At 40.5% G+C, this 20425-nt stretch overlaps 1 protein-coding gene across 5 annotated transcripts in view; it reads left to right on the plus strand.

Annotated features, from left to right (window-relative positions):
* The window catches only part of TRMT2B (tRNA methyltransferase 2B), a 52580-nt gene that overhangs the window by 24287 nt on the left and 7868 nt on the right, over positions 1-20425 (plus strand). For 4 of the 5 annotated variants that reach the window (XM_014795709.2, XM_087427409.1, XM_087427408.1 and 1 more), the window contains 7 exons: positions 2879-3025; positions 4192-4286; positions 4621-4835; positions 5008-5109; positions 5881-6000; positions 6229-6328; positions 13538-14450. In XM_014795709.2, the coding sequence (XP_014651195.1) occupies positions 2879-3025; positions 4192-4286; positions 4621-4835; positions 5008-5109; positions 5881-6000; positions 6229-6328; positions 13538-13664 (906 nt within the window). In that variant the 3' untranslated portion in view covers positions 13665-14450. Of the gene's footprint in view, positions 1-2878; positions 3026-4191; positions 4287-4620; positions 4836-5007; positions 5110-5880; positions 6001-6228; positions 6329-13537; positions 14451-20425 lie in introns of those variants that run through there. The other variant, XR_015550624.1, reaches the window with a different exon arrangement.

A 20425-nucleotide genomic window follows, 5' to 3' on the forward strand; every position in this document is an offset into this window, starting at 1 on the left:
CATACTAAGGATACAACTCTAAGCCTTCCTGGAGCTTACTGTTTGGAATACAATGGATAGTATCCCTCCGTAAGGTTGCAGGGCAGGGATTGTGTTTTTTATACAGTCATGTGCCCCATAACATTTTGGTCAGTGACAGACCGCATATACGACAGTGGTGTCGTAAGATTAGTACCATATAGCCTAGGTGTGTAGTAGGCTATACTACCTAGGTTTGTGTAAGTACGCTCTATGATCACACAATGATGAAATTGCCTAACAACACATTTCTCAGAACATATCCCTGTCATTAAGCGATGCATGACTTTATCACTACATTAGTTTGCTAGGGCTGCTATAACAAAATACCACAGACTGGGTGGCTTAAACAACAGAAATTTATTTCCTCACAGTCTAGAGGCTAGAAGTCCAAGATCAGGGTGTCAGCAGGTTTGGTTTATTCTTTTTTTTTTTTTTTTTTAAATATTTTATTTATTTATTTATTTTTTCCCCCCAAAGCCCCAGTAGATAGTTGTATGCCATAGCTGCACATCCTTCTAGTTGCTGTATGTGGGACTCGGCCTCAGGATGGACAGAGAAGTGGTGCCTCGGTGCGCGCCCGGGATCCAAACCTGGGCCACCAGCATCGGAGCGCGCTCACCTAACTACCAAGCCACGGGGCCGGCCAGGTTTGGTTTATTCTGAGGCCTCTCATCGGCTTGCAGATAGCCACCTTCTCACTGTGTCCTTACCTGTTCTTTGTGTGTGAGTGCATCCCTGGTGTCTCTCCATGTATCCAAATTTCCTCTTCTTATAAAGGCACCAGTTAGATTGGATTAGGGCCCACCCTAAAGGCCTCATTCTAACTTAATCACCTCTTTAAAGGCCCTATTGCCCAATAGTCACATTCTGAGGTACTGGGGATTAGAACTTCAACGTATGAATTTTAGGGGGACACAACTCAGCCCATAACACTCTACCCTCTGACTCCCCAAATTTGTGTACTTCTCACATCCAAAATACATTCACTCCCATCTCAACAGCCCCAAAATCTTAACACATTCCAGCATCAACTCTAAGTCCCAAATCTCATCTAAATATCATCTAAATCAAGTGTGGATGCGACTCAAGGTATCCTTGAGTCCTGAGGCAAAATTCCTCTCCAGCTGTGAGCCTGTGAAACCAGACAAGTTATCTGCTTCCAAAATACAGGGTGGGACAGTCATAGGATAGACATTCCCATTCCAAAAGGGAGAAATGAGAAAGAAGAAAACTATCGGAGATCCCAAGCAAGTCTGAAACCTAGCAGGGCAAATTCCATTAGATTTTAAGGCTCGAGAACAATCCTCTTTGCCTTGATGCTCTGTCCTTCTGGCTCTCCAGTTTCTCCACTGAAACCGAGGAGACAGGCTTGCCCCCCTGGGGACTGTCCCCTCTGGGCCTGTAGTGGCAGCAGCAGCCCTGTTGAGCTCTGCATCGCCTTTGGGGTTATTCTTCCGTTTTCTTGAAGGATAACACCTGCTCAAAGTCAGATCTGTTCTCTTGTCCTTTGGAATCCAGAAGTCCAATAGCCTTCCTTCATTTCATCTTGTCTCTGCCCCTTTAGTCTAAGCTGGCGGTATTTCTGCTGATATAACCCCATCTCTGTTCCTGGCTTCTGCTGAGACGGCTGATTGGATCCATGAGTCACACCTATAATCTCTTTGTCAAAAGATTGTCCAGCCAAAACCTTTGTGTTATCTCCTGAACATGCTTTCACATTTTGTTCTATGGATAGGCTGAGATTTTTCCAAATCTTCAAGTTCTGGTGCCTTTTTGCTTAACAATTTCTTCAATGTATTTCTCTCCTCTTGCATTTGACTATAAGCAGCAAGAAGAAACCAGGCCACACCTTCGACACTTTGCTTAGAAGTCTCCTCAGGTAAATGTCCAAGTTCTTTGCTACTTTATAACAAGGATCAACATTTCTCCAGTTTCTAATAATATATACCTCATTTCTTTCTGAGATCTCACCAGAATCACCTTTAACATCCATATTCCTACCAACAGTCTCTTCAAGAAAATCTAGGCTTTTTCTAACGTACACCTCAAAATTCTTCCAGCTTCTACCCATTCCCAGTTCCAAAGCCACTTCCACATTTTTAGTTATTTGTTACAGCAGTACCCCATTTCTTGGTACCAAAATCTGTAATTAGTCTGCTAGGACTGCCATAAAGAAAGGACCACAGACTGAGTAGATTAAACAACAGAAATTTATTTTCTCACAGTTCTGAAGGCTAGACATCCAAGATCAAGATATGGCAAGTTTGGTTTCTTCTGAGGCCTCTCTCTTTGGCTTGTTAGATGGCCATCGTCTCACTGTGTCTTCACATGATCTTTCCTCTGTGTGTGCATCTGTGGTATCTCTTTGTGTGTCCAAATTTCCTTTTCTTAAAAGGACACCAGTCTTGGGGCCGGCCCCGTGGCTTAGCGGTTAAGTGCGCGCGCTCTGCTGCTGGCGGCCCGGGTTTGGATCCCGGGCACGCACTGATGCACCGCTTCTCCGGCCATGCTGAGGCCGCGTCCCACATACAGCAACTAGAAGGATGTGCAGCTATGACATACAACTATCTACTGGGGCTTTGGGGGGAAAAATAAATAAATAAAATCTTAAAAAAAAAAAAAAAAGGACACCAGTCAGATTGAATAGGACCCACTCTAACGACCTCATTTTAACTTAATCACCTCTTTAAAAGACCTTATCTCGAAATGCAGTCACATCCTGAGGTACTGGGAGGTTAAGGCTTCAACATATGAATTGAGGGGGGATACAGTTCAGCCCATGATAGTCGCCCAGCATGAATAATCAGCTGTGGAACTTGTTAGCTTTGCCTGTATAATAATACCGTTTTCTTCCTAGTACTACGAAGCATTCCTTCGACAGTCCCCATTGGAGCCCTGCCTTCTGTTTCATAAGGGTGGATACTGGCGTGAGCTCATAGTCCGCACAAATAGCCAAGGGCACACAATGGCCATCATCACTTTCCATCCCCAGGAATTAACACAGGTGAGACTCACAGGATGATAAGGGGCAGCTTCTGTAGCAACCCTTACTGTTTCTATGCTGCAATTGGTTTTTGGAAGTTTCAGGGCAGATAGCAGAAACTACACATCCACAGAATATTTGTGTGGGTTGGGAAGAGGGGTTGGGGGTGAGAAGGAGGAGATGGCAAAGATATTCTTTAACTGTGCTGCTGGCATAATCAAACCACAGAGACTGAAGCGAGGGTACCACGTTAATTATCACGTGAGGATCTCTAAATCTTTTCACAAGAACTTTCCCCGTGAAAGTTAGTAGGTGCTCTATTGAATCTGAAAGCCAATTCAATAGAGACTAGAATATAGTCAAAATTTCATAACCCAAATTATACTTTATATTTGTAATGCACGTAGAGCTTTCAAAGATTCCCAAAACATTCCTATACTTATATGATCCTCTGCCAACTTGTGAAGTAGGCAAGAGAAGGAGAGGTATCGTCACCCTCATTTCCTAGATGAGCAAATGGAAGCAGAGAAGTACTCAAGGTTAAAGAGCCAGTAAACAGCCAAGCTAGGGCTTGAAGCCAGGTCATTGATTCCTGGCCTTTTAACTCTATAGCTCCAACATAGTTTATTGCAATAGATCCTTGTATAAAGCTAATGGTTAGGCTTCCTGTAGTGATGTTAGAATTTTAAATGTTCTGAACTCTAAGAAAGGAGTTAGTTACCTTGCTTGTTCTCTTCCATGCCCTCTCTTTCCTTTCTCAAAGGACTCACGTCCTCTGAGGTGGTGTTTGGGTGGGTAGTTGGGATGTTTGAAGTGGAGAAGTATGAAGAGAATTAAAAAGTTATTGCTTCTTTGTGATGGGACAAAAGCTTAGTTTAGCTCCTTCCCTTGTTTACAACAAGAATAACTCTCACACTTTCTTTAGAGAACTATTAAAGAGGCTCAAACCATGTCTATTGTATGGGATTTGTCAAAAGCAGATAAGCAACGCAATGCTTCTAGTGAGAGGTGAAAATAGCATATTTTTTGGTCCTATAGAACATTGCTTTATGTTAAGTGTCATTTATAATGGGTTTGAGAAATGTGCCTTCTTGTCTGACTACTGCAGGCTGATTACTGTAGAGCTTGGAGAGAAAATTTATCAGAGATGAGTCTTTCCTTGACTCCTGGTTTTGTGGTCTGGGCAGGAGGAACTCTGTGTTCAGAAGGAGACTGTAAAGGAGTTTTTCACCAAGGGGCCAGGAGCAGTCTGTGACTTGACATCACTTTACTTCCAGGAAAGGTAAACCTGGGACAGCCAAACAGCAGGCAGGAGGCTGATGGCTTGCCGTTGTCTGGGTTGTGGATTGCTGAGGCAGGGCTGCTGATCACGGAGGATCTGGGCTAAGTGGTACTGGCCCTTCTACCCCAGCCAGGTCTGGGAACCCAGGCTGTAGATGAGAGAGTGTCTGCATGTGCCTCCATCCCCTGAGAGGGGAACTCCTTCAGAGCTCTCAGGGCCCTGCCATGGAGGCTGTGTCTTCTAGCTGAGATGCTGGGCCCTCCCCCTCCAACCACCCACTAGAGATAGAATCGTCTGGCATTACAAGATGCATTCTTCTTTTATTCTTTTCCAGCACCATGACCCGTTGCAGTCATCAGCAATCCCCCTACCAGCTCCTACTTGGGGAACCCCACATCTTTGAAGATCTCTTGGGCTTGAAGATCCGTATTTCTCCAGATGCCTTTTTCCAGATTAATACTGCTGGTGCAGAGATGCTGTATCGGACCGTGGGGGAGCTGAGTGGAGTGAACTCTAACACCATCCTCCTTGACATCTGCTGCGGAACTGGCAAGTGGCAGCCCAGGGCAGAATCTACATGCTGCTTAGCTCCCAAACTCCATCCACCCAGGAACTGGGGCCCTTGCAGCTGAGGTGGGGAGGTGGTGGTTGTGGTACGGGCATAACCTCATTGGTTTAAAACCCTAAAATACCCTCCTCTTCTTCTCTCTTACTCCCCCAGGTGTGATTGGCCTCTCTCTGGCTCAGTATACCTCCCAGGTCCTTGGGATTGAGTTGGTGGAGCAGGCAGTAGAGGATGCCAGGTGGACTGCAGCCTTCAACGGTACTGCTCACAGTCTGGGGAGAAATGAAGAGTTGCAGTTGTTTCTGTGCTGTGCAAATGGTTGTGTGGGAAAGGGCATGTACTGTGTCCATGACCTGTGGGGAGAAAGGGGAGATGTTCTGGAGTGGTCAGAGTTGGGTCCTGATGGTTTTCTGAAAGAGGTCCCAATAGCTAATCTTTTTTTCTATCCAGAAGAAGAGCCCAAGGGAAAGAACAAGCCTAGCTTGATAGGAAGGGAACTTGACAAAACTTTGGATGATATAGAAGAGCTTTCTTGACATTAGACTCGTGAGGCATCATAACATAATACAATAGGTTTCAAACTTTTTTTTAGCAAGAGGACCTTTTCTTCGAACAATTTCTTATGCCAAACCACAATATAGAAAACAGATCCCTTTGTCCCCTCAATCTCACCTCCAGACAGCTCCTGATATAGATAGACAATCTCCAATATAGCAGAAAGAGCACTTGAGTAAAAGTCAAGGTTCTCTTTTTGGTATAGGTACTTATGTGCTGTGTGAGTCACTAAGTTGTAAAATAACATTGTCTAGTCTCTCAAGCTGAAAGGCCTACTGAGATATTGCAAGGGAAAAAGCATGTTGGAAAAAATGAAGCAGGTCCAAAAGCAATTCTTTCATTGTTATTCAGAGGAATGCTGGATCCAAAGGGAAGATGACAGAGCCCTGGCTTCTGTGCATTTCTGTAAAGCTCCCTGCCCCCCACTGCTGGGCTGGAGTTTTGAGTTATGTCATGTGAGCCTCTCTTCTGCAGGCATCACCAACTGTGAATTCCACGCTGGTCGAGCAGAGAAGATTTTGCCGCAGCTACTAAAGTCAAAGGAAGATGGACAGTTAATTGTCGCTGTAGTGAACCCAGCCCGGGCAGGATTGCGTAAGGATGAATAGCTTTCATGCTACAAACTAGTTGGGTGTTCCCACTATGTCCACCAGCTTTAGTCCCTCATTCCCGCACCATGCTAAGGGTGTTCCCAGTGGGCTGACTCTGAACCTGCTTCTCCTCTATTCCTAACCAATCCTAGCGTCTGGCCAGTTGGGAGTTCGTGATAACCCAGACCATGATAGTTTAATTATATTAATAGCAATGTGTTTCTTCCTTCAGATTACCAGGTGGTTCAAGCCATTCGAAACTGCAGGGCCATCTGCACACTGGTTTTTGTTTCCTGCAAGCCGCATGGTGAAACCACAAGGAACATCATTGAGTAAGTCTTGACTTCTTTTTAAAATTAATTTTTCCTGATGATCAAAGTAATCGGTGCTTATTGTGCAGAATTTGGAAAACGCAGAGAAGTGTAAAGAAACAGAAGAAAGTCATTATCCTACCATTAAGAGTCAATGATAGGGCTGGGTCTCAGGTGAGGCAAGTAAAGCAGCTCACTTTGGGTGCAAAATTTAAGAGAGTGCCCAAAATCTCAGTAATCAAGATACATTTTATTTTTTTCATTTTTATTTTTTTGTGAGGAAGATCGGCCCTGAGCTAACATCAAGATACATTTTTTTTAACATTTTAATTTTATTTATTTTTATTATAGCTTTCCATTTTTGATTGTTCAACCTTTTTTTATTTATTTATTTTTTGTGAGGAAGATCAGCCCTGAGCTAACATCCATGCTAATCCTCCTCTTTTTGCTGAGGAAGACCGGCTCTGAGCTAACATCTATTGCCAATCCTCCTCCTTTTTTTCTCCAAGGCCCCAGTAGATAGTTGTATGTCATAGCTGCACATCCTTCTAGTTGCTGAATGTGGGATGCGGCCTCAGCATGGCAGGAGAAGCAGTGCGTCGGTGCGCGCCCGGGATCTGAACCTGGGCCGCCAGCAGCAGAGTGCGAGCACTTAACCGCCAAGCCATGGGGCCGGCCCCCAAGATACATTTTTAATACAGTATTTTCAAAAATCAAAATTAGTCCCAAAAAAATCCATGATGAACAAAATATTAAGATTTTTACCAAAGGTAAGATGCACTCCTGTACTTGTTAAGCCCCGTCTCACTCACCTTACCCTAATCCTCGCCCTGGTTCCAATAAAAGTTTATTTATAAAAGCAGGCAGCCAGACAGCAGGCCATAGTTTTGCAATTTGATTTTCCAAAATACCACATCAAAATATTATTTTTCTTGATTACTGAGTTTTTTGGCACCCTCTTAAATTTTGCATCCAAGGTGAATGGCTCTCACTTCACTCCAGTTCTGGCCCTGGTCAATTATTTTGATTTTTGTAATGTTTTCTTCTTGTAATCTCTTTCTCTCTCTTTTTACATAATACAATTTCTTTGTAATATTCAAACAACATAGGTGGGTATAAAATACAGATGATATGCCTGGATGAAACAAGTGAGAATTAAAAGTAAATGAATTGAGGGGCCGGCCCCGTGGCTTAGCAGTTAAGTGCACGTGCTCCGCTGCTGGCGGCCCGGGTTCAGATCCGGGTGCGCACCAACGCACTGCTTCTCCGGCCATGCTGAGGCGGCGTCCCACATACAGCAACTAGAAAGATGTGCAACTATGACATACAATTATCTACTGGGGCTTTGGGGAGAAAAAGGGGAAAAAAACAAAGAAGTAAATGAATTGAGCTTTCAAGTCAATGAACTAGAAAAAGAACAATAAATCGAAAGGAATCTGAAGGAAGAAATCAATAACATTAAAAAAATTCCGGAAATTAATGAACTACAAAACAAAAAACCTGTAGACTTGACAGATAAACAAGAAGGTGTTGTTGGAAGAAGAAAATAAAATAGATAAATAAACCTAATCAAGAATATAAAGGAATAAAACATAAAAATATAAAGTCTTAAATGAGAAAAAGAGCATAACTACAGATGAAGAAATTTTTAAGAATTATAAGGAAGTTCTTTGTACAACTCCCTCACAATACATTTGAAAACCTAGATGGGTGATTTTCTGGGAAAATGCAAATGGCTAATGTTAATTCCAGAAGATATAGTAACCCTAAACAGACCAGTAACCACGGAAAAAAATTGAGAAAGTTGTCAAAGAGCTGCTTCTACCCAAGATAAAAGCATGAGGCCCTTATGTTTCACAGTCTTACTTCCTTGTCTCTGCTTGCACATTTACTCTTCCAGCTGTCCTTTAGTTTTATTATAGTGTTTAAAAATGTTTTTGAATATATGATAAAGGTGGCACCTCAAATCAGTAGGAAGAAGGTGGGCTATTCAGTAAATGGTGGTGGACACCTGGGTAGCCATGGCAAAAAAAAACACAAAAATTAGATCTGTATCTCACACTGTATACCAGGATAAATTACAAAGGAGTCAGAGATTTAAATATAAAAAGGGGAAACCATAAGTGTACCCTAGGAAATCATAGAATTTCTTTTTAATCTTGGAGTGCAGAAGCCCTTTGTAACTATGAAAATTCAGAAGCCATATAATAAAAGGTTGTTAAATTTGGCTACATGAAAATTATTCCTTCTCCCTTTATTACACCATACACAGAAGTGAATTCAAAATGGATCATAGAACTAAATATAAGAGCTGAAACACAGGAGTAAAGCTTTGTGACCTTGGGTTAGGCAAAGCCTTCTTTGATATACCATCAAAAACCCAAGCAACAACAACAATATGTCAAAAAATATATGTGTGTGTATGTATATATGTGTGTGTGTATATAATTGGACATCATCAAAGTTAAAAAAATTTTTGTGCTGCAAATGATACCATCAAGAAAGTGAAAAGACAACCCACAGAATGGGAGAAAATATTTGCAAATGATTTATTTGATAAGGGGCTGGTATCCAGAAGCCAGACACAAAGGGCTATATATTGTTTGATTCCATTTATAGGAAATGTCCAGACTAGGCAAATCTCTAGAGACAGACAGTAAATTTGTGGTTTCCTAGGGCTGGGGGTGGGGAGTTTGGGGAGAAATAGCAAGTGTTAAGGGGTGCATGATGTCTTCTTGGGTTAATGAAAATATTCCAAAATTGATTGTAGTGATAGATGCACAACTCTGTGAATATACTAAAAACCACTGAACTGTATAAATGGATGAGCTGTATGGTATGTGAATTATATCTCAAGAAAACAGTTAAAAAAAATCAATAACTTGCATGGTAAAAAGCACCAAAAGCAAAGACGGAAGACAACATAGAAACTGGAAAAAAATTTGCGGTTCGTATGACAGACAAAGACTTTTTTCCTTAATTTATAACAAACTCCTGGAAATCATTAAGAAAAAGAACGACAGCCCAAAAGAAAAATGAACAGAAGATATGAAAAGAAAATATTATAAATGTGCTTGAACCATGAAAGGATGCTCAGTCTCTTCCATTATAATGGAAATGCAAATTAAAAGTACTCTGAGACACCGCTTTCTATGTCTCAGACTGGCAAAAGTTCAAAAGTTTGATAATGCACTGTTGGCAATACTATGAGGAAACGTGAATTCTAAAAAACTACTGCTCGGAGTGTAAATTGGTACTATCCCTATGGAGGGAAATGTAGCAATATAGATTAAAATTGTAAATGTATATAAACCCTTTGACCCAGTAGTTCCATTCCTGTGGCTTTATCCTACAAATATACTGACATACATATACAAGAACATATATACAAAGTTATTTATTGCAGTATAACGGCAAACAATGAAATATCCTAAAAGTCCATCAGTGGGGAACTAGTTAAATCAACTATGCTACATCCATAGTTATGGGTGGAATGGAATACTGTGCTGCTATACAAAAGAATGAAGATGTTCTTTATGTACTGATACAGAAAATCTCTAAGATGTTATTTTTAAATTACAGCTTTGTTGAGATATAATTCATATATCATAAAATTCATCCATTTAAAATGTACAATTCAATGGTTTTGGTATGTTCTCAGGCTTGTGCAGCCATCACCACTAATTCCAGAACATTTTCATCACTTCAAAAAGAAATCCTGCACCTCTCACCAGTCAATTCTCATTTTTCCCCAACCCCCTGGCCCTAGGCAACCACTAATCTACTTTCTGACTCTGTGGATTTGTCTATTCCGCACATTTCATATAAATGAAGTCATACAGTATGTGGTTCTTTGCGTCTGGCTGCTTTCACTTAGCATGATATTTTCAAGGTTCATCCATGCTGTAGCGTGTATCAGTGCTTCATTCCATTGTATGGATATACCACATTTTATTTATTTACTCATCAGTTGATGGACATTTGGGTTCTTCCTGCCTTTTGGCTCTTATGAATAATGCTGCTATGAACATTTGTGTGCAAGTTTTCATGTGGACATATGTTTTCATTTCTCTTGGGTAGATACCTAGGAGTGGAATTGCTGGGTCATATGTTAATTCTATATTAACCTTTTGAGGAACTGCCAGACTGTTTTCCAAAGCAGCTGCCCCATTTTACATTCCCATCAGCAGTGTATGAGGGTTCCAGTTTCTCCACATCCTCACCAACTCTTGTTATTGTCTGTCTTTTTTTATTATATCCATCCTAGTGGGTCAGAAGTGGTATCTCCTTGTGGTTTTGATTTGCATTTCCCCAATGTCTAATGATGTGGAGCATTTTTTCATGTGCTTATTGGCCATTTATATGTCGTCTTTGGAGAAATGTCTATTCGGATCCTTTGCCCATTTTTTAATTGGGTTGTCTTTTTATTATTGAGTTTTAAGATTTCTTTATATACTCTAGATACAAGTCCCTTATCGGATACATGATTTGCAAAAATTTTCTCCCTTCTGTGGGTTCTCTGTTCACTTTCTTGATGGTGTCCTTTGAAACACAAGAGTATTTAATTTTCAAGATATCCAGACTATTTTTCTTTTGTGGCTGGTGATTTTGGCTCTAAGGTATGTTACTACGTGGAAATAGCAAAGTGTGCAGAATTGTTTATATAATAGTAAACTATCTTTGTAGAAAAGGATGAAGGATGAGGAGAAGAATATAGATTTGTTTTGCTTGTATATACATAAAGAAACTGCTAAGTTATGTAAGAAACTGATAATAGTAGTTATTTTAGTGGGAGAGGACTGTGGAGATGAGAGTTTCCAGTGGCAAGGAGATATCACTGTTTACCTCTTAATGTTACTTCATTTTTGAATAAAATGAAAATATTCATTATGCAAAACAATTATTTAAAAAATGCAATGATTAAGAGTAAACCTAGGATTCTGCTGACACTCGTACTGAGTAAAACAATAAACATGGCCTCAAAAAGGGAAGAAAAATTTATTTTGAAAAGACAGTATGTACATATGGTAGAGTATGCAGTGACTAATGAATTTCTTTCTTATTCCTGATCCCTAGTCCTTCAGATGTCACCACTCTTCCCAGTTTCTTGTGTAGCCTACTAGAGATATTCTGTAACTACACAAGTGTGTGTGTGCGTGTGTGTGTGTGTGTGTACATACCATCCCTCTTTTTTTTTTACAAATAGACTATAAACACTGTTCTGCACCATGCTTTTCACTTAACGATAGATTTTGGAGATTGTTCTACAATGATGTAGAATCTGCATCGATACTTATAGGTCTAGGGGCCGGCCTGGTGGCGCAGCGGTTAAGTGTGTGTGCTACACTTCGGCAACTAGGGGTTTCGCAGGTTTGGATCCCAGGCACGCACTGATGCACCGTTCGCATGGCGGCGTCCCATATAAAGTAGAGGAAGATGAGCACGGATGTTAGCCCAGGGCCGATCTTCCTCAGCAAAATGAGGAGGATTGGCAACAGATGTTAGCTCAGGGCTGATCTTCCACACACAGACACACAAAAAATATAGGTCTACTTAGCATTTGAAAAAGGCTATATAGTTTTAACTTACACAAATATGTCATTTAACTAGTCCCTTGCTAATGAATTTTAAGGTTGTTTCTTCTCTATTGTTACCACAGTGTTACAGTGAATATCCTTGGACATATATCTTTGCACATATTTGCAATATATGTGTGCAATGTATACGTATATGTGATGAATAAATGTAGGTGATAGTATATATATATATATAAACTAGATCAATCCCTGATGTGGAATTGTAGGGTTAAAGGATATATGCTCTTAACATTTTCGTGTGTTTTCTAACAGAGCTCTAGAATCAACTTATCAAAAATATCTTTTTGGAATTATGATTGGAAGCACACTGAATTTATTAATTAATTTAGGGAGAATTGAAATCTTTACAGTATTTTTTCTGTCCAGGTATATGGTGTCTTCAATTACTCTAGTCTTATGTAATTCTCTGATGCTATATATATATATTTTTTCCAATATAGGTGTTTCTTTTTAGGGTTAATATAAGATATTGTAAAGATTTATTGCTATTATGAATGGGACCTTTTTCATGACATTTTGTAACTGGTTATTGCTGATCTTGTGTCCAGCTACTTTACTCTTTTATTAGTTTTATTCATTTCCCAATTGATTCTCTTGAATTTTGTTGGTAACTGGCCATAAGGTCCGCATATAAAAAGTTTTGTTTCTCTCTTTCCAATACTTTTTTTTTATTACATTGGATAAGAAAATGTTCCATTGTAGGAGGAGTGGTAGTGAATATCTTGTTTTGTTCCTGATTTTAATGGGACAGTGCTATTTAAACTATTGAGTGTTAGCCAAGGAAACAAGAACTCTTCTGCTTTGTTGCTTTGAGTGCAAATTGGTACAATCTTCTTTAGAACAGTTTAGTGGTACATATCTTAGGGCCTTAAAAACATACAGGCCCTTCAACTCAGCAGTTCCACTAAAAAGATAAAAATGTATGCAAAGATATAACTATAAGAATATTCATGGAGGGACTTCTTGAAATAGCAAAAAGTTAAAACAGCCATATAGCCAATACAAGTGAGGTAGCTTTACATATAGTGGAGAGATGCTGATGATGTATTATTAACTGAAGAAACTGGTTGTAAAGCAGTATGTACAAAATGTACAGTGTGACTTCATTTTAAGAAACCAATGTAAATATACATATTTGGAAAGCTATATCCTGAAAAGTAAGCAGTGGTTATCCTTTTCTGAGTGGTGAGTTTCTAGGTGAATTTTTGTTCTCATTTGTGCTTGAGTGCCTTTGAAATAAGGGAAAACAGTAATCTACTTTAAAAAATTTCAATAGAATAATTTAATTCAGTAATATTTATTATGACCTATTGTGTGCAAATCATACAGAAAAGTATACGACCTAGGCCTCTCACTCCATTCATTGCTGAACCCCTACTGTGTGTCACACACTGGGAACACAGAGATGACTAATAAGCAGTTTTTGCCTCGTTTTTACCCTCAAAAAGATTATACTCCAGTGAGGAAGATGGTTAAAAAAAAAAGGTAGTTACATTAAATATGATAAGTGCTGTTATAGAAAGAAGCACAGGGGGCTGTGGGAACACAGAGGAAAGGCTTAAATTTTAAAAAATTGTGTTCCTGTAGGTTCTCCTTGGTTTCCAGGAACTGATATTGTGATCTGTTTCTACAGGCTGTGCTGTCCTCCAAACTCTGCTAAGAAGCTCTTCGGCGAGCCTTTTGTCCTGAGACAAGCTGTGCCTGTGGATCTGTTCCCGCACACCCCGCACTGTGAGCTGGTGCTCCTCTTCACTCGATAAGCAGCCTCCTACAAGACTGCAGGCTCTTGGTTAAGGCTGAAGTTTCAGTAACTTTCAGGTTTGGCATATTGCTGCATTGCAGACCTTGAGAGCATTACCAGGGAAACCAATCTTTGGATCGTGAGCAGGAAGAATATAGGAGGCCTCTTATCTGAGGTAGATTTATAACCTTAGCTTTCAGGTTCCCATGCTGTCATGAGTGTTTGCCTGGTTGTGACCACTCTTTGGCCTTGGATCTGGACTGTTCCTTCCTTTTGCTGTCAGCCTGTCATGGCTCCCTTGGTCCTAGTTTATAGTCTTGTCTCCTCTGTCTGACTCTGCCTGTGGTGTGGTGACAACTGAGCATTTCTCCGCAGCTGATAATAATTTCACATTGACTCAGGTCTCTGTATTTGCCCAGAGATTTTACTAGATATGTTCTGTGTTCGGGAGGTAGCCAAGGATTAGAACTAGAAACAAGTCTAGCTTTTTAAAAGAGCAGAGTAAGCTACGAAGTGATTGCATGGTGACTGCATGATCTCAGTAGAGCTTCATTCCTTTGGGTTTTTTTACGGTTTGAGGCTTCTAGAATACCCTTTAAAAATATGGTTACTCCTACCAGGAATAACACCAACTAGCTCTCACCTCTGGAGGGAGAATTGGTCATAGTAGTGACCTTAATGGGAAAGGAGATCTTCAAGGAAGAGACTGAATACCTATAATTGTGCTGTGTGATATGGAGGCAGAAAGCTCCAGAATCCCCTAATGATCCAGTGTACACTATAATAAATTGGATATTGAAATGGACATTCTCTAGTTCATGATTTCTTCTACTCTAGAGTTGTTCTTGGATACTTGCCCAACAATTTAGATTATGTTTGGAATCTTTTAACAGCCTGAGGACATGTAAGTTAGCAAGTGTTGTCAGATGTATAAAATGTTATCAGGTCAACTAGTATTTTTAATTCTTCTCAATCCTAAATACTTCTAGAGAAGCCTCCTTATCAGGGAAATATGGCTATTAAAGCTACTATATAAATATTGATTTAAAAAAATGCTAGAAAGAAATAATCTAAAATGATAAAAAGTGTTGATTTATAGTAGTCAGATAAGTTTTATTTCCATTTCCCTATTTTTCATTTCATGTAATGGGGTTATATTATTTTTATAACTTAAATTTTTTGTGTGTGTGTGAGGAAGATCAGCCCTGAGCTAACATCCATGCCAATCCTCCTCTTTTTGCTGAGGAAGACTGGCTCTGAGCTAACATCTATTGCCAATCCTCCTCCTGTTTATCCCCCAAAGCCCCAGTAGATAGTTGTATGTCATAGTTGCACATCCTTCTAGTTGCTGTATGTGGGACGCGGCCTCAGCATGGCCAGAGAAGCGGTGCGTCAGTGCGCGCCCGGGATCAGAACCCGGGCCGCCAGTAGTGGAGCGCGCGCACTTAACCGCTAAGCCGGTGAAAAATTTTTTCAATGTAAAGCAACTTTGATTTTCTCCCCTTTGTTTCACATATTTGTAAATGGCAATCCTATCTATTAGTTACTGAAGCTGGAAACCAGACTTACCTTTCTCATTCTCATATCCAACTGCCTACAAGGTGGATTCCACCTGGATATCTTCTAGGTACTCCTAACTCAACATATCTAATTTTGAATGCTTCACATCTTTCGTCCAAACCTGTTCTTGATCCTGTATTCCCAAACTTGATGAATATACCAATCTACTCAGTCACTCAAGCTAGAAGCCTGGGAATTATATCTGAGTCCTTTTTCTCGTGTACACCCTTCTTCTCTTATATCAAATGCATCACCAAGTCTCCATCCCTGTAGGTTACCATCATCTCTCATTGGATTATTACTGAAAGGGCCATCTTCCCACCTGATGCCACTGTGTCCACTCATGCCCCCATCCATTTCATTCTCTATAGCCAGAGTGAGTTTTCTAAAATGCCAATCTCATTGTGTTTCTCCAATGCTTAAAATCTGCCTTTGGCTTCCTATTGCTTTTAAAATAAAGTCCCAAATTCTTGATGTAGCCTCAAAGCCCCTTCATAATCTGGGCAGCCTCATTTCTCCATACACATTGAATTCCTTTCCCTGGAAAAGACAAATTTCTTCCATTCTGGTCCTTTTCATATTGTTTCCTCAGCTTGGAATGTGCTTTTCCGTACCTCTTCTGGCTAACTCTATTCGTCTTTATATTTTTATTTTAACCTAGTTATTCCCCAAGGAATATCTAATGAATAAATATAGGATTGGCTGTGGATAATCAGCTTCCTGATAATTCTGTTAGTGTTATATGTTATAAGTAAGATGCTTTTAGAATCATGTTTCTGTCCTTTTTTGTTTGTTTGTTTGTTTTTTTGGTGAGGAATATTAGCCCTGAGCTAACATCCGCACCCAGGCGCTGACGGATGCACTTGTCAAGCCATGCTGTGGCAGCGTCCCATATAAAGTAGAGGAAGATGGGCATGGGTGTTAGCCCAGGGCCAATCTTCCTCAGCAAAAAGAGGAGGATTGGCGGCGGATGTTAGCTCAGGGCTAATCTTCCTCAAAAAAAAAAAATACTGATCCCTGGGCCCCAGACATGCCAATATAATTGGTTTAGGGAGGGGCTCAGGCATCAGCATTTAAAAAATGCCCCCCAGTGATTCTCATGTGCAGCCAAGTTTGAGAACCAATGGTCTAGTTGGGGTTTTACCTTTCAAAGTATGGCCCCTGGACCAGCAGCATTGGCATCACCTAGGAGCTTGTTAGAAATGCAGACTTTCAGTCTCCACCCCAACTGGATGGGAAACTCTGGAGTGGGGCCCAGCAATCTGTGTTTTAACATGCCCTCCAGATGATTCTGATGCACACTAAGCTTGAGAACCACTGGTTTAGAGTGACTGTTCTCAGCCTTGGTTGCACATTTGAATCACCTGGCTACCTTTTAAACCAGAGGTTCCTGGGCGTCATCTCCTCAGAGATTCTGGTTTAATTCATGTTAGGTGTGGCCCTAGCATCATTATTTTAAAAGCTCCCCCGATGACTTGAATGTGTAGGTAAGGATGAGAATCGCCGTCTAGGATTTTTGTCTCCAAGCCCAGTGCTTGGCTTGATGAGTAAAAGTGTACATCAAGTTGCAGATAAAAACTAACTGGTTGGGTGACACATAGGCAAAATAGCTTGCTTTTCTGTTTCCTCCTTGTCTAGACCCACCCAGAGTCTCTGAGCACTGATTTACAGTTGTTTGCAAAGGTTTTCATCTGTTTAAAGCATTCCCTTTCCCATCTTTCTGCAGTTATTTCAGTGGGGGGGGGGTAGGGAGTGGGGCTCAAATACCATCAGTTGCTAGTAATCCTAGCCAACCCTTAAAATTAACCATTATGCAAGGCAAGAGACAAGTGAGCTCATTTTAATATTAAAGTAGGACAGTTATTTTAAGAGTTTGTCCTCAGCTTGATTCCTACCTGTCTTCTAGAACTGGCTTCTTCTCATTAGGCTCATCTTAGAGTTGCTGAACCTCTGAGTGCAAATTTTGCTATTGCCCTTATTGCAGATTTGGAGTTTCACCCAGGGCAGTGGTTCCATTGGACTCGTCTGGGAGCTTTTAAAAAAATCCTGGGGCTTGGGCCCTCCCCCCAGATATTCTGATTTAATTGGTCTGGGGTGTTGCCCAAGCATCTGGATTTTTAAAAGATCCCCTACGGTGATTCTAATGTGCAGCCAGGGTTATGATCCTCTGATTAGGGCTGTGGTTCCCAAACTTGTCAGCACATCAGAATCCCCTGGGGATCTTTTAAAATGTCCAAAACTCAGGCCATACCCAAGACCGATTAAATCATCACAATCTCTGGGAGTGGGACACAAGCATTGGTCATTTTGAAGTTTCCCCAGTGATTCCAGTGTGCAGCCGGCATTGAGAACCATAGGGTTAGGGTATTTGATTGTTTTGGGGCTGGAAGGGAGAAGAGAATGATTGTCATTTGCTGAGATTTAAGTCTTCCAACCCTTCACCTTCAAAATCACATCGCCAATTTATAATTTACAGAGTTATCATTGTCATTTTTCTAAGAAATATATTTCAAAGTGGCCTGCCCATAAATAATAATCCAATTATTTGTAGAAGGAATAAATGGATGTCATGGCCTGCTTTCCCTTCCCACTCATGAACCGATTGAAGCTCCCTTAGAGGTCACCAATTAATGCAAGTGCAAAAGGACAGTTGAAATGGAATATAATTATTAAGTCCCAGGCTTAAAAATTTTCCATCAGCTGATTTGATTCCATCATTAAATGTATTTCCACATCATATTTCCCCTTGTTTCTTCTCAAAGGAGACTAAGTGGGGTGGCAATGCTGACATCTAGCCCAGAGCAACACAGTGGAGGAGTATGTCAATATCCTCAAGTCCACTCCTGTTAGGGATTCTCAGGGTACGTGGAGGGGAGAGGTCTTTGCTCAGAGGACCTAAAAAGGGAATTTAAATGTTTAAAGGTGTTGGCATTCACTGCTTGCATTTACTGATCACCTTTACTTGTAACAAATTCAAGGAATACTTGAGAAGAAGAGAGGGCTATATTATACTTAGCTATTTAATAGTCTCTCCCCTCCAACTAGACTGTAAGGTTTGAGGGAATAAGGGCTATATCCTTTTCACTGTGGTATCTCTGTCTAGCACCTAGCACAGTGTCTGAAATGTGGCAAGTGCTCAGAGAGGCAATATAGTATAGTGGCCAAGAGGACCAGCTTTGGAATCAGGCTGACCTGGCCTTGAATCCTGGCTCCATCACTTACATGCTGTGTGACCGTAGGTGAGTGACTTAACATCTCCAACCCTCTGTTCCCCACCCCTCTCCCTGGAAAAGAAGGGTAATAATAGTACTGACCTCACAGGATTGTTGTGACCCATTCAGCAAAACAATATATGTAAAGCATTTTGCAAATTGTTTGGCACACAATTGGCACTCAGTAAGTGGGAGTTATTCTTTATAATCCGATTATTTGTAGAAGGAATAAATGGATGTCATAGCCTGCTTTCCCTTCCCACACTTGAGATTAACAAGCAAAAATAACCTAATCAATTTGGTTTCTCTAAGATTTCAATACTTAATTTCAGGCAAACAAAACCAAACACACATCGGAAAGGGTCCCTTCCCTGTTGGTGTGGGTGTTTCTCGGCATTTATATTATCGTCAAATATTACAGCTTCTAGTAAAAAGTTTAAATACAGTTCGAAGAAAAATGAGGCCTAGAAAACAGATAAGGAAGGCCATCCCTCTCATTTTGTCACCCTCATAATATTGGTTGCTAAAATAATCTACTTGTCAAATCCCTTTGTACTACTGTGAGAAGTGCTAATGTAAGACATGTTTTCTGAAAATAACTGTGATGAGGTATCATGAATTAAGGGCTTTGGTGCAGAAGTGATGGAGTTCCCTTCTGGGTAGAATAGTGCAGGATCATAAATTGCCCAGAACATTTACTAGCTTGCCCTTTCCACCTCCTAACAGGAAACTTGTTTCTAGGGGTGCGTTTTTTTGTTTGAACTAAACATGCTATAAATGCTGCATGGGATCCTGGATTGGACCCTGAACAGAAAAAGTACGTTAGTGGAAAAATTAGTGAAATCTGAATAAAGTCTGTCATTTAGTAAATTGTATTGTGCTAATGTTAGTGTCATAGTTTTGATCAATGTACCCGAGTTTCATGAGATGTTAACATTAGGGGACGCTGGGTGAAGGGTATATGGGAACTGTCTGTACTATATTTACAACTCTTCTGTAAATCTAAAATTATTTGAAAATACAATGTTAAAAAAAAACTAAGTATATCCTTTTAAAAACTAAACATACTGATTGAAAGCTAATTCTAGAAAAACCAAGTCTGGGCAGGTGTTGAGACCAGGGCTCCAGGGAGAGAATAGTGCTCACCCAGATACCCAGATATGTGCTAGATATTTGACTAACTGTAAACACTACCCGTGACAAGGAGACAAGGAGTGAGGGGTAGCACGTGGCAATTCTTCTACAATAAGAAATTTCTGGCAGCCTATTGACAAACGGGTCCTTTCTCTCAGTACAAGCTAGTCTAGTTCAAAACACAGCAGCCTCACTTAAAAGAGGTCCAAATATATGTTTTTTTTAACTCTCATCTTAGAGTTTGTTTGGCTAGGTGTTTGAAGGAATTTCTCATTGTAGTGCTAAACCTGAAATGGTAATTGTGCCCCGAACATGAGAAGGGGAGTGGGAAGAGGAAGGATCCAGTCCATTTTAAAGCGCCAGCCCCCTTAGCATTCAGTTCTTCTTTATTCCCTGAATCAAATGATCTGCAGAGTTAACTCCTGTATCAGTTAGAAGGCAGGTGTCTCAGTAACCTAGTGTGACCAGCATGACAATCTAAAACAATGTATTATTACAAAAGGTGTTGGCAGAGGGGGAGTGGAATCTAAAAGGACTATGGCACTCTTCATTCTCTTAGGTTCTTTAGAGATGAACTCTTTTATGTATGTTTTCTGTAGTTGTGATCAGCATGTGTACCTGCTATTTCGTGTTTTGCTGTATTCACTTAACATTATTTCACATTCTGGTTCCCACCTGCACAGTGCACATAATTATCATCTTTAATGGCTGTGTAACATTCCATTGTATTGAATAGCATGATAGTTCTTAGGACTGGGCTCACTTTTCTAAGCAGATATAAAAGGCCTGCTGTCTCTTAGCACCAGAGGTCTATTTTAGTTCCTGGAAGTGGTGACTAGCATGAGCGTGGGATTGTGTGGGATTCCTGAGTCAC

The sequence above is a fragment of the Ceratotherium simum genome, chromosome X (assembly GCF_057802395.1).
Source record: "Ceratotherium simum simum isolate JZ-2026a chromosome X, ASM5780239v1, whole genome shotgun sequence".
In the NCBI taxonomy this organism is placed as follows: domain Eukaryota; kingdom Metazoa; phylum Chordata; class Mammalia; order Perissodactyla; family Rhinocerotidae; genus Ceratotherium; species Ceratotherium simum.